This window comes from Tachysurus vachellii, chromosome 4, assembly GCF_030014155.1.
Source record: "Tachysurus vachellii isolate PV-2020 chromosome 4, HZAU_Pvac_v1, whole genome shotgun sequence".
NCBI classification, from domain to species: domain Eukaryota; kingdom Metazoa; phylum Chordata; class Actinopteri; order Siluriformes; family Bagridae; genus Tachysurus; species Tachysurus vachellii.
This window is the reverse complement of record NC_083463.1, coordinates 7,069,748-7,083,621: the sequence shown is the minus strand read 5'-3', so window position 1 is coordinate 7,083,621 and position 13,874 is coordinate 7,069,748. Positions and strand designations below refer to the sequence as shown.

The window sequence follows — 13,874 nt, the reverse complement described above, 5'->3', positions numbered from 1 at the left end:
ATGTACGTGCAGCTCCATGTAATCTGTATAAACGGAGGTTAGCCTTAGTGTTTAGCTACCTACTATCATCTGTGCTGATAATTGATCATATTGAGGAAAAGTAAAAGTGTATTAAACATTAGTATACTTAAGGTAGATTGTCAAAGGCGCTAACAGTATCCCCGCCCACAGCCCCGCCCACAGCCCCACCCACAGCCCTGACGCAAGCTGTTCTTAAGTCTAGACCAGCAACGTTTTGGTGCTACTTAAGAACCGCTTTTCCTGGTTCAGAGCCGGTGCTTTGGCTGTCGAAAAAAGAAAGAACTGGTTCTAAATTAGGCTCTGGCTCCGAACCAGCACTCAAACTGCCTCGGTGGAAAAGGGGCATTAGGGATTCTTTCTTCGGTTGGGTTGTAATTGGGTTCTGCTACTTGGCAAAGCTGAAAACACTGGGATAATGGAACCATCATAGACATTTAGGGCTCCCTCTAAGTGACGTGACATACTAAGTACGGTGACCCATACTCAGAATTTGTTCTCTGTGTTTAACCCATCCAAAGTGTGGGGAGCAGTTGGGGGGTTTGATGCCTTGCTCAAGGGCACCTCAGTCGTGGCCGGCCCGAGACTTGAACCCACAACCTTAGGGTTAAGAGTCAGACTCTCTAACCATTAGACCACGACTTCCCCAATTATACTTAAACAAAAGTATACTTAAACAAAAAATTCTGTACATAACATATTCTATGCAATATGATACTAGAGTAACCAATAAATTTACAGTTATATACATTTATAATTATGTAGAGAATATGTAACAATGTCTGGGATGGAGCAGAACTGCAATTGGATTACAGGCAGTGGAGTGTTAGTGAAATATCAGGGACCTAGTGGTGTAGGGTAAAGTTCAGTAGGTTTATGGTTAAGGGGGAAAAAACTGTCCCTGAACCTGCTGGTTCTGGTACAGATGGTCCTGTATCTCTTCCTGGATGGAAAAAGATCAAACAGATCGTAATTAGGGTGGAAGGATCGATGGTTTTGTCCAAACCTGAGCTTGTGTTAATGTCTTTGTGGAGTTTTGCATGTTCTCCCTGTGTCTGTGGAAGTGGTGGTCCAGTGGTTAAGGCAATGGGCTTCTGGTCAGTAGTTCAAATCTTACAATCACAAAGCCGCTGCTATTGATGTCTTGACTTTAGATGTTAGATTAATGTTCTAAAAAAATTGCGGTCACATATCGACCGAAGGCTTGAAAGCAGACGTAGTGTCAAATATTGCGAAATGCCTTTCGAATCATAATCGTATTATGGGGAACTGTAGCAGACTGTAGCATAGTGGTCTCATGATGCATCATATTGTTGCCACAAGATTCACGGGAAAGCCTGAAGTTTACACACCTTGCAGAGCTGGACTACTCACTGTTAGGTTGTCGGTTCAAATCCCAAGACCACCAAGCTGGATTGAGGCCCTTAACCATCTCAGTTATATAAATGAGATAAATGTAAAGAATTAGATAAGGGAGTCTGTCAAATGGCATAACACGGAAATGTAGCTACTCTTAACGAAAAGAAAAGCAGCTCAGAATGAACAGATACAACCGATAAACGTCAGCTTTCATTGTGCGTTTGCCGTCTAGGACGATATGTTTGTGATTTGTATAGGAAATGTAATATTTAACTTGAATGGTAAAATGAACAATAAAATAAACTCCTTTAGATTTAATTACGTAGGAATTATAATTTTGGAAGTGCATAAACACATGGCCACGTGCCCAAAGTCCGGCACCTCGGGAGTGAAAAAGGGTCATGTGTGTTATGTTTGCCAAAGCCATGATAATCCTGGTTTCAGTAACACTGTGACAGGCCCGGTGTTGTTTTGATTCAGTACATCTCTCTGGAGCAAAGCTGAATTGTTCAGGCATGCTGATAAGCTGTCAGATGTCTCTGCAGCCTCTATCTATGTGTTTATGTGTGTAAGAGAGATAACGCTAGGCGACTCTCTCCTTTCACCTATTCTCCTGGAACAAAAATCCTTGCAGTGTTTCTCAGTAGATTGATGATTCTTAGCTCTCTATTATAAGGTTAAATCAAGTACGCAGAGCCCACGCCATGCCACACCACACCATCACAACACATTGGGAGAAGATACTGTCTCGAAAAAAGGATCCGACGGCATCCAAACGAGTGACGCACACGACCATGTGAGAGCTTCAACTGAGAACTTTACGGATCACAAGGCAGGAGCTGAAAACACCACATCGAGCACTAGTACACACACATACCCAGACACACATACACACACCTGTAATTTATCATTTCCAGTTTAGGAGCTTCCCTGCTGATGCATTGTAATTCATTCCTCATTCTGTAGTCATTGGCTCAGTTAAGTGCTTCCACTAATGAGGGCCGGGTAAGACGCCGTGCAGGAACAACTGTGGGGTATTAGTGAGCCGCTGCATGTCGTGTTACAGGCGACCTAACAAGCCAGGAAAAAGTCAAGAGGTTATGGCTCTTCTATGCTAACGAGCACACACCCCATGCATCTCGTACATTAGGGACTAGAAGACGTGCTGTGTGATGGAGCAGGCTGAGCAAGAATGCAAAGAAACATGATTTCAATCACAACCTGCTGAAATTACAGGTCTGGACAAACACACTGAGTGAATATTTATGTAGAAATGCCAGCACTGTCAGCATGGTCTGTGAATTCGGACAGTTCCTCGACCTCATCTATATCATTCCAGTTACTAAAGATGCTTTAAATGCATCGTGCATTGTTGTACGTAATCCTTCTCTGTCTCAGGGGCTTCATATCTCACCACTCAGTCGTGTCTCAGGCTCGGGGCTATTGAAGATATCCGGAATCTAATTCTTTCCCTGTAAGCCTATCATGTCCTCATAAAAATAGAAACTTCCTTCTTGCGCAAATCTTTTGTTGCGTCTCATTGCGCAGCTCTACTCTCAACCAGATGCCGTGTTTCAAGCTTTTTTATGGAAAAAAAAAAAAATATAAACTAAAATAGTGCACCTACTCATATTTGTTTAGAACACATTATCTTTTCATTCCAAGTAACATATTAAATTCAGTTACATCAGGTTATGTTGATTAAACCCAAAAAACATTCCCCTCTAGAAATAAAAAAAAAATTATTTATTTATATATATATATATATATATATATATATATATATATATATATATATATATATATATATATATATATATATATATATATTTCATGAAATCTTTTAAAAAATATGTGGGGGTCACGGTGGCTTAGTGGTTAGCACGTTCGCCTCACACCTCCAGGGTTGGGGGTTCGATTCCCCCCTCCACCTTGTGTGTGTGGAGTTTGCATGTTCTCCCCGTGCCTCGGGGGTTTCCTCCGGGTACTCCGGTTTCCTCCCCCGGTCCAAAGACATGCATGGTAGGTTGATTGGCATCTCTGGAAAATTGTCCGTAGTGTGTGATTGTGTGAGTGAATGAGAGTGTGTGTGTGCCCTGTGATGGGTTGGCACTCCGTCCAGGGTGTATCCTGCCTTGATGCCCGATGACGCCTGAGATAGGCACAGGCTCCCCGTGACCCGAGGTAGTTCGGATAAGCGGTAGAAGATGAATGAATGAATGTGCTTCTTGCACATTTATGGCATTTGGCTGATTCTGTCCTCCGGAGTGACTTACATTTATCTCATTTACACAACTGAGCGTTTGTAGGCCCTCGCACAAGGGCCCAGCGGTGGCAGATTTATCAATGCTAGGATTTGATCTCACTACTTTCCGAGCAGAGGTCCAACGTCGTATCTGCTGTGTATCTTCCACTGTGCCTGCAACAACTAATTTTGTCCTCAGCAACAAAAATATTTAAATCAATTTTAAGTTCAATTCAATTTATTTGAATAACGCTTTTAACCATTCACATTGTCTCAAAGCAGCTTAACGAAAGTATAGAAACAGGAAAAAATACAAAAATAAAGTATAAAATTAAAAGTTCTTAATTTATCTCTAACATTTATCCCTAATGAACAAGCCTGTGGTGACGGTGGCAAGGAAAAACTCCCTGAGACGATATGAGGAAGATCCTCATCCTCATAAACACAAATTCCTCAGTGTTTTTCAAGCTAATCTTTATCTACGAAATAAAATTTTAAAATTTGGAATCAGGAATCGATGTCTTTTTTTTTTTTTTTTTACACATAAATTAGGTCTAATAAACTTTAGCAAATGTATCTTGAAGAGATAACGTTCGCTGTGTAATGTTGGATAATTAAAAAGAGACTTGAACAGAGACGTAGAGATCTGTCATTCAGGCAAACCAATAACAGCGTCTCGTTGCCACAGACGTCAAATCTGATCACACGCAAGACTGGCGCACATTCGACTAACAGCAGGTGACTAATTCAGTAAATGTTAAAGATGTTATTTCCTGGATTGATTGCTTCAGTGTTTCTTACACGGAGGTGAAATCAGGACTCAAAACTGCTTCAAACTGATAGTAATATGTTGATTCCTTCCGATTTTGTTCTTGGTGTTGCTTTGTAAATGGACTTAATTGTTGCTGCAGAGTTTCATTGTGTTGTCCTATGACTATTTACTTATGTGAAGAACCTTGGAGTATATTAGAAGTAAAAATGTATTATATCGTATTTTATTGTTATTCTTTGGATTCATGCAGAAATCCAAGAGGCATCCAGAGATTGTTCCGGCTTCAGTGGTGTTCTGCCTCATGAACATTTTGGATGAAGAGGTGTTAACCTTGTGAGGATCCTGAAGCATCTAGACATGTACCAGCTCAAGTTGGATTCCGCTTCATGAGGATTCATGAGGATACGGACATTCAAACAGAAGATTAATTACTACAGTGCGCTTCCTTGCTTGTTCGTCTCAGTGTCACTGCTGTTCCTGCTGCTTTCAGGTCGTCCTACAACTCTTGACTGCACGCCTCTTTCCTACCTTCCTCATCGCTAGTCTAATAGCATGTCGTGAAATGTCACATGTTGCCTCATCTGGGGATGATTATTTGAGGTTCCATCAACGTGTTTTATAATGACAGCAGACCCAATCTGCACAAGACGGCACAAACATGCATCTAGAACTTGATTTGTTCTTGTGGAACCTTTATAGCCAGTGTCTCAGCTGTTCAGACACCAAGATCATTCCACCACCTCGGTGCCAGAACATAATAGAGTCTTGCTGTATACTTACCTCTTACCCTGAGCGATGGTGGGACCAGTCGAGCAGTGTTGTAGATCTGAGGGTGCGAGGTGCAGTGCGAGAAGTGATGAGGGCTTTGAGGTAAGATGGAGCTGGTCCATTTTTGGCTTTGTAGGCAAGCATCAGTGTTTTGAACCTGATGTGTGCAACTACTGAACACCAGTGGTAGGAAAACAGCAGTGGGGTGGTGTGTGAGAACTTAGGCAGGTTGAAAACAAGTCATGCAGCTGCATTTTGGATGATTTGCAAAGGACAATTTTTTATTTTTATAGCCACTAAAAGCAGTGCTTCATTTTATAGCCAAACTATCTAGGTTCAAAAAGGTTTGTGGTTTTGGATAAATAAAATGGTTTTACATCCATCAATAAATACGATCGATGCGCCGTCTAATTTGATTTCTTACCGAGCAAAACCTATTTCTGCTGGACAGACCCTACTGCTGTTTGAGCAGAAACACCCTATGAGCTGGACACATGCAGACTGCAGATGCTCGGGCCACGGCATTTGGCACTACGGCTATGCTAACAGGATCGAACAGTTGCTTGAACAAGTAAAACGGCTCGCTAAGCTCACACCTATTGTAGCTAGTTACAGCAAGTGGGTTTTGTGTAGACACATGTAGTGACAGTTAAAAAGCTCGCCCTCGACCCTGGCAAATGTTATTTTCTTTCTATTATCTGTCAGAAATGGATGAAAGTATGGACTTGCTTAAATTCTTTTCTGCATTTGTAGCCTACTGTATTTGCTTCTCATTGGAAGTCCTGTCCTGCTACTACTTCCCCTTAAGCATGAGGAAAACGGAAGAGTGAAACGGATTTAATAAATAGAGCTTTGTATATCGTCGCTGTCGGGTGGAAACCTCGTATGTCCAAATTTGGTCAATTTCATATTTTTTCACATATCGATGCTATTGGTCAGTCCCCACGTGGGTCTGTTATTTTTACAAGTTATTAACCAATCTAAAGTCTTGAAAATAGCTTGAGCGCAAATCTCATAACTCCATTGGACACTTCAACTGTCCACCTCTTCCTCACTCCGCGTGAGAGCTTCGCGGGATATTTCTCCTCAAGAAGAGTCGCAACGAATCAACACGTCTTCTGAGGTAAATGTCTTCAAAACACTGGGCTCAAAGAAAAAAAAATCTTGACCCCCGCTAGTTCTGGTGCTCGTCTGAGGACAGGAATTTAGCACAAGACAATCCACTGCAACGCGGACTAAACCCTGTGCACTGCAGATAAGGTACGGCGTTTTTTTAATTTCCTGAAAAATAACGGTTGTGGAGATACGAGGATTCCGCCTGACAGCGACGATATGCTTGCTTTGGTGAATGATCTTCACAGATATGATCTTTTTCTGCACCTACGCATTTGCAGCTTAGGAAACTGAAGCAATCCTGCCATGCTGTTTTGTATACAAATATACTATACTGTGATTTACATTTTTGGTCATACTGCCCACTTCTGTGTGTGTCCTGCTCAGGCATACTGATGACCAGCCAAATAGATCTTGGCCATTAGAAAATGTTTTGCACATTTATATTTTCAATCTATTCCTAGAAAACAGCACAGCGTGCTTCCGATTTGGAAGCAAAATGAATGAGGCAAGGTGCTGGAAATGAGGAAAATGAGAGCGAAAGAGAGGGAGAGAGAGAGAGAGAGAGAGAAGGAGATATATATATATATATAAAAACACATATATACATATGTGTGTGTGTGTGTGTGTGTGTGTGTGTGTGTGAGTGAGACAGCAGAGAGAGCGAGAGAGAGAGAGAGAGAGAGAGAGACAGAAAGAAAGAGAAAGAGTAAAGGATATATATATATATATATATATATATATATATATATATATATATATATATATATATATATATATATAAACACAGACAAACACACACACATTATATATATATATGTGTGTGTGTGTGTGTGTGTGTGTGTGTGTGAGAGAGAGAGAGAGAGAGAGAGAGAGAGAGAGAGAGAGAAATAGAGAAAATGAGTGAGAAAGATTAAGAAGAATCCAGAAGAAACACAGCACACATGGCCCACTGCAATTTCTCATGCGTTTCGTCGTCCTAAATTCTCACTGGAGATGATGCCCAAAGTGTTGCATCACAATCGCTTGCTTTAATTAAGAAAGCTAATGCTCAAATGTACAGCCGTGTCAGTAAAGCATGTGGTATCAGAACAGCTAGAATCACAACCCACTTCATCCCAGCGATGATGAGAACCATGAGATGATTAAGCTTTTAAACCCTGAAGCTTTTAAACATAGATTTTATTTGAATAAATATGGCGTAGTTCCTGAATCTGTCTGAGAAACGGAGAACAAAAAAAAGTGTGCATATTGCTCCTCCGTAATCGTGCCGGATTTTAACGGCTACTTCAGGCTAATACAGAAATTTGAAGCCCAACCACAATGTCATTATGGGAGCTCATGGTCAGACATGGATGTGTAAACACCAGCCACTGCCTGACTCAGCTACAGCTAAGAAAACATTACAGTTCACCTTGAGAAACGCCTCCTAGTCAGACCTCAACATGAGCAACCATCCACCTGGCAAATGAGGGTTAAAATGTGGCCCTGGAGGGCAACTTTGCTCATTTCGAAGGCTTTTTAATCAATCAAATTAGGTAATCCTCCAGTGCTAATTATCAGAGGTCTCAAAAATCTTTCCCTGTGCAAACAACTGCTGAAAAGAAAAAAAAAAAAAAAAAAAAAAAGAAGAGCGATGCAGAATAATAAAGTCGAATTTCATAATTCAGTATAATGGATGTGGAATAAATAGATCTCAAAGGTGGTAAAGAGAATGGCATTTTGAGGATGTACTATGTAAAAAAGACATATAATGACACCCAAAATGCTTCGGCCCACAGTGTTATCTTGACTTGCAAAATAAAGAGTACATCATTCTCTACTTTTAATTAGAGTTGATAACAAACAGTTGAATATGTGGGCATAGTAAACCTGTTCCACATGGTAGTTAATAATCCAGGCTGTTTTTCTACTGAACAGATTATACACCAGTTGCTTCTTCTTTGTGAGATAGACCACAGACTCTGTACTAAGTTTAGCAATTATTAAAAACAGGCACGTGCAACCAGTGAAGCACTCAAACAACAAAATCACCAGCTAACTTAATTTAAATTTGCAAGAACTATAGACTAATACAATAACAGGCTTAAATAAACCCAAAACATAAGTCCACTTACAGTTCTCACGGACACGCGTTTTATCAACTGGCTAGTTATCCTCCAGACAGTGACGGACCACGTCTTTCTCTCATTTCGGCCGTGTGGCGCGGTGTGAAGCGTGTCCGCGCTATTCTCCGAGATGCATTTGACGTCCTTTTTCATTCATTCATTCATTTTCTACTGCTTATCCGAACTACCTCGGGTCACGGGGAGCCTGTGCCTATCTCAGGCATCATCGGGCATCAAGGCAGGATACACCCTGGACGGAGTGCCAACCCATCGCAGGGCACACACACACTCTCATTCACTCACGCAATCACACACTACGGACAATTTTCCAGAGATGCCAATCAACCTACCATGCATGTCTTTGGACCGGGGGAGGAAACCGGAGTACCCGGAGGAAACCCCCGAGGCACGGGGAGAACATGCAAACTCCACACACACAAGGTGGAGGTGGGAATCAAACCCCCAACCCTGGAGGTGTGAGGCGAACGTGCTAACCACTAAGCCACCATGCCTCTTGACGGCCTTTTTTTTGGACGACCTAGTTAAGGCGGTAGGGTTTCCCAGCTTAGGCGGGCCGCCCGAACTGTAAAGTGCTGAGGGAAACCCTGTATATGCTGTTTATATTGCTTGTAATTGGGATGAAGTAAACATCTGTAGAGTATTTTAACATCAAATTTGTGATTGTGTTGAATTAAAAACCCAAAAATGCAGCGGGTCAAACAGACCCACGAGCACTGGCTGAGTAACACAAATACAAACAACATACAAGGGTTAAATTGAGGAGGAATTCGGCTCCTAGTTACAATATGGATGAACTGTTCATTTTTGCTTGCATTTGGGTTCATCCAAATCAGCTGGAATCACTAAATGGGCCTTATTCAGAGCTGAGTTATGTGCAGGGAAGTGAATGCTGAACCTTCACATGTCTGTAGGTTCAGATCTCAGAATAGATCTATGGATTCTAGAGAAATTCAGTCCGTCTCCTAGAAAATTCTTTTTGCAAATGCACTTAAAGCGCTCTACTTTAGTGCAATATAAATATTTTGACATGTAGAGAAATATCACAACTAATTAATAGTCTCTTTAAAGTCCATGTCATTTTTTTGGGTCTCATGGAGTACACTGTCATGTCCAAATCCGATACCCATCCACTAGCTAATATCATCACATCCTAAATTCATGACATCCTATAGCTCTAACCCACCTGACGTTCTATCGGCAGCTTCCTTTTATGCCTCATCTTCCAGTGTAGCTCTAACCTTTGCAAGATTCTGGCCATTTCCTTGTGTACATTATATATGGTTCTACGGTTTCTTGACATTTGTTTTGTCTGTACGTTGAGTCGTGTCTTATTGTTCTGGAAATCTGTCTGACTGACTTCTTCTTGCTTTATGTCGAGTTTGGTGATTGTGATTAGTTAATAATGCTCATATATCCGCTTCCTGACACGGCGTCTGAATAAGAGACACTTACTTTTCTTTTCAGTTTCTTATTATTTATAGTCGATTAAATATATTTTAAGGATTAAAAGCAAATACCAGTGTTTAAAGCCGGTGGCTGGTGATCTAGTGGCTGGTGAAAAACCTCATCTCAGAGGAGTCTACTCAAGAAAAATGACGTACTTATGCATGAGCTGCACATTATACACAGCTACTTTTATAACCTGTACTCGTGGCTCAGAAAATTGACTTAAAGCTGGGGTCTCCGTTGTTTGAGAAATGCTTCAGAAAACTGAGCCGGGACGACAAACAAAACAAAAATCAAAACAAACGTGTAGCCAATGAGCAGAAAGGGGCGGGTCTTGTCAATATGGGCAGAGAGAGTGTTCAGTGCGCATGTGTGACATTAGCAGAAAGCGGTTTTAACATTGACATGGAGCATAAAAACAAAGAAAGAAAGAGAAGAAAGGCTTACGATAAGGTAAGAAGTAGAACGTGTTAATATAGGATCAGCTTTCCAGCGCTGGAGAGAACTGAAGGAGCAGGAAGTTGGCGCATATTCACAGATTGGAGTTTCCCGAGTCAATAACTTCTGAGCTAAATGCTGTTACTACACAAATAACACGTCTTTTCTATCGTAGTAATGTAGAGACGCAGCTACAACCGTGTTTTGTGTAGTAACAGCGTTTAGCTCAGGAGTTATTGACTCGGGAAACTCCAATCTGTGAATATGTGACCAACTTTACTTAAGACGCCGAGGCGCTTTTTTCCTTCTCGATAGGTGAGTAACGTTGGTTTTGTTTTGTTACACAGAACTAATATATGTCGTCCTTTACATGATTATGCTTGTGTGTCATTTTTGCCTGTTTGTTTATCTGCAATCGTATTGTTCTTCCCTTCAGCTATGATAAAGACACATTTCTTTCCATTAGTTGCCTGGGTTACGTATGTATGTGTGGGCGGAGCTATCAATACAGGGGTGGGACCCATTTGGGTTAGGGGCGTGTTTGTTTTGGTGATTTCAAATGTCAACGTTGGCTTTAAAACAACAGAGACCCTACCTTTAAGACCCTACCTTTAAATACCAGTGTAAAACTAATTAGAAATATACGTAACCCAATTTAAACTTGTCATAGAATCTGTTTCCCAGAGCATTAAATCCACATCACTAGCTAAATCTATAGCAAGACATTTCCTCCTAATGATCTTGAATTTTTTTTTGTCCGCCACAGCAAAACCCTTTCGTTATTTTTCCGACGTAAACAAAAACCCTGCACTGAACACTCCCTCAACACAAAGCCATTTCCAAGCCTTTGTTACATCTTTAAGCAGTACAGCTCTAGAGAAGCTACAGATTGTTCTGCGCTGTCATACAGAGGCAGAAATCTAGCTGTGATCTGAGCCGTGAATTGCGTGTGTACTTCAGAGTGATTGGGAACTTGCCTGTAAATGGGGTCCTGCATCACCATCATCTTGCTCTCGTCCCACATCCATTCTTTTTTCTACACACAAAGAAAGAGAGAGAGAAAGAGAGAGAGTTTGAGAGAATGAGCGAATGACTAATACAGGCACCGATGCTCCTAATAACTCCACTGCTTTAGAGAGATGATTAATGATGGCAGAGGCACAAGTTCCAGATCATTTAGGAATAAAAATGGCTTTGCCAGTGAGTGGTTTCTCATCAACTCACAATCACTTGGAGGACGCTCTTAAATCTGATGACATTGTTATTACTATATTAAAATGAGTAACTGAAAAAATAAATAAATAAATAAATAAATAAATAAATAAATAAATAAATAAACGACTGATTATTTTTCCCATGACCTTGTGCATTTTCTGGACATCTCTTTTAAACTATTCTACACAACAGATGCTTTGTCTTGGGAAAATGCATCGATCGTCAACTGTCATCAAATGTCTTTGCAGATCATAAGAAATATAGTATAAAAAGTTTAATATTATATAAAATATTATTAGCCATATTTATATGTGTTTGTATTTATCCCCAATGAACAAGCCTGAGGTAACTGAGGTAGCTGTGGAAGAGGAAGAAACCTTGAGAGGAACCAGACTCAAAAGTGAACCTCATCCTCATTTGGATGACACTGGAGGGTGTGATTATAAACCGTTATAAACACCAGAGAGTGTTGTTATAAACAATGTCCTTTCTACAGTCATATACATCCGACAATTGTGTATTGATGAGGAGGTTGATGTCCTTAAAGACCACACGGAGTTGGCATCTTCTTTTTGAATGTCTGAAATGTTCTTGAAGCGGAACACAACTGAAGCTGGTACAATCTCTACATGCTTTAGGATCCTCACAGGGTTTACGCCGCTTCTCACTAAAATAACTAATGAGCAAAAATACATTTTGCTTAAGTTGGTGGTGGTTATTAAACATAAGAACATTTGGTTCAGCACCTACATGAAGCCATGTGATAAACTCGCACCCTGATTAGTTCTGATTTAATATCTATCCTCCATGGATACGAATGTAGAGTCTAATATAGTAATGAAGCTCTACACAGCACTTGTAATTAGACATTGTATAAATCAATGATGTAGCAAAACATAAACTGCCTCTGACATCGAACCTGCCTCTCTGGCTTTTCATCATACGAATGGTAGGCAGATATATATTTCAGATTGTAATATCAATTCCTTTAAATGTAAAATAAACAACGTGTAATAGAAGATAGATAGAAGCCTTTATTTTGTCACATGTACATTACAGCGCAGTGAAGCTCTTTCTTCACGTATCCACTTTGGAGGTTGGGGTCAGTCATGATACAGGCCCCTGGAGTAGTGAGGGTTGAGGGCCTTGCTCAAGGGCCCAACAGTGGCAGTTTGGCAGTGCTGGGGCTTGAACCGTAATCTTCCGATCAACAACCCAGAGCCTTAGCCGCTTGAGCCACTGATGCCGTACTGCACTACTTTTTGGCTTTATCTATATCCAGTGCATCTGCAGTATGTGAACAATTTCTAATTACAAGAATGTAAATACAGTAAAGCAAAATGCATTTGTCAAATAGTTTAGAACTTGAGTTCTGCCTAAATGCATAATACTGTTAGCAAAATGGTGAAGTTTTAGTTTTGTTTTCTACTACATATATATACTATATGACCAAACGTATGAGGACACCTGACTATATGACCTGAGGTCCCCCTGCCTTGGTTCCCTCTTTGCTGTTAGCAGATCCTCTAGTCTTCTGCGGAAGGCTTTCCACTGGATGTTGGAATGTGGTTCTGATGATTTGTTGTTATTCATTCACAAGAGCATAATGGTGCATAAGCAGCATTGTAAGTTCATCCCAAAGGTGTTCAGTGGGGTTGAGTCAGAGTCAGTGCTTTGTGCAGGACACTCGAAGTTGTTTCACTGCACTATTGGCAAACCATGTCTACATGAACCTCGACATTGTCGCATGCTTCTAACTTTGTGGCAAAAGTTTTGGGAAGAAACCGATATGGGTTTGATGGTCAGGTGTCCACATACATTTTGCTAAATTTTTTATGTAGTGTACTACATCCGTTCTCAGCGATATGCTCACTTTCCTATTCCCACCCACCAGCCTGCTTTCCTCCATCATGCAACAAGAAGATGTGCTTCCTTCAAAACACACGAAGCTAGAAAACATTTTAAACAGCCTGACACACTCGAAGCAAAGCGCTATCTGCCCTCTTCCACATACACAAGCCCACAGAATCCCAGAACTTACTAGTATGGCTGTAAATGACAAACTGTTCCACTCCTTCCCATCAGAAAGCACAGCCAGTTTTGCTCTCTTGGACTTGTCAGGGTTTGATCTTGCAAATGTGCCTTTGCTGCACCGCTCAGCAGCCCCCAGCAATTGGGCATGAATAAAATATGGACAGCAGATAAACAAAGCAATCAAAGGCACATGATAACATTCTGAAAAGCGGAGCTTCACAATTGCTTTGCTCTGCCGAAAATGTAGGTGGCTGGAGATGTAAAGTGGGGTAAAACGAACTGTGTTTAAACAGGCCAGGAATTACATTTGGGCCACATTTGTGAGCTTTAATCTATG

At 40.9% G+C, this 13,874-nt stretch overlaps 1 protein-coding gene across 1 annotated transcript in view; it reads right to left on the bottom strand.

Annotated features, from left to right (window-relative positions):
* nos1apa (nitric oxide synthase 1 (neuronal) adaptor protein a) overlaps nt 1-13,874 on the bottom strand; it is a 144,406-nt gene that overhangs the window by 65,600 nt on the left and 64,932 nt on the right. Inside the window, exon 4 of the mRNA XM_060867501.1 lies at nt 11,266-11,324. Within this exon, the coding sequence (XP_060723484.1) occupies nt 11,266-11,324 (59 nt within the window). The remainder of the gene's footprint in view (nt 1-11,265; nt 11,325-13,874) is intronic.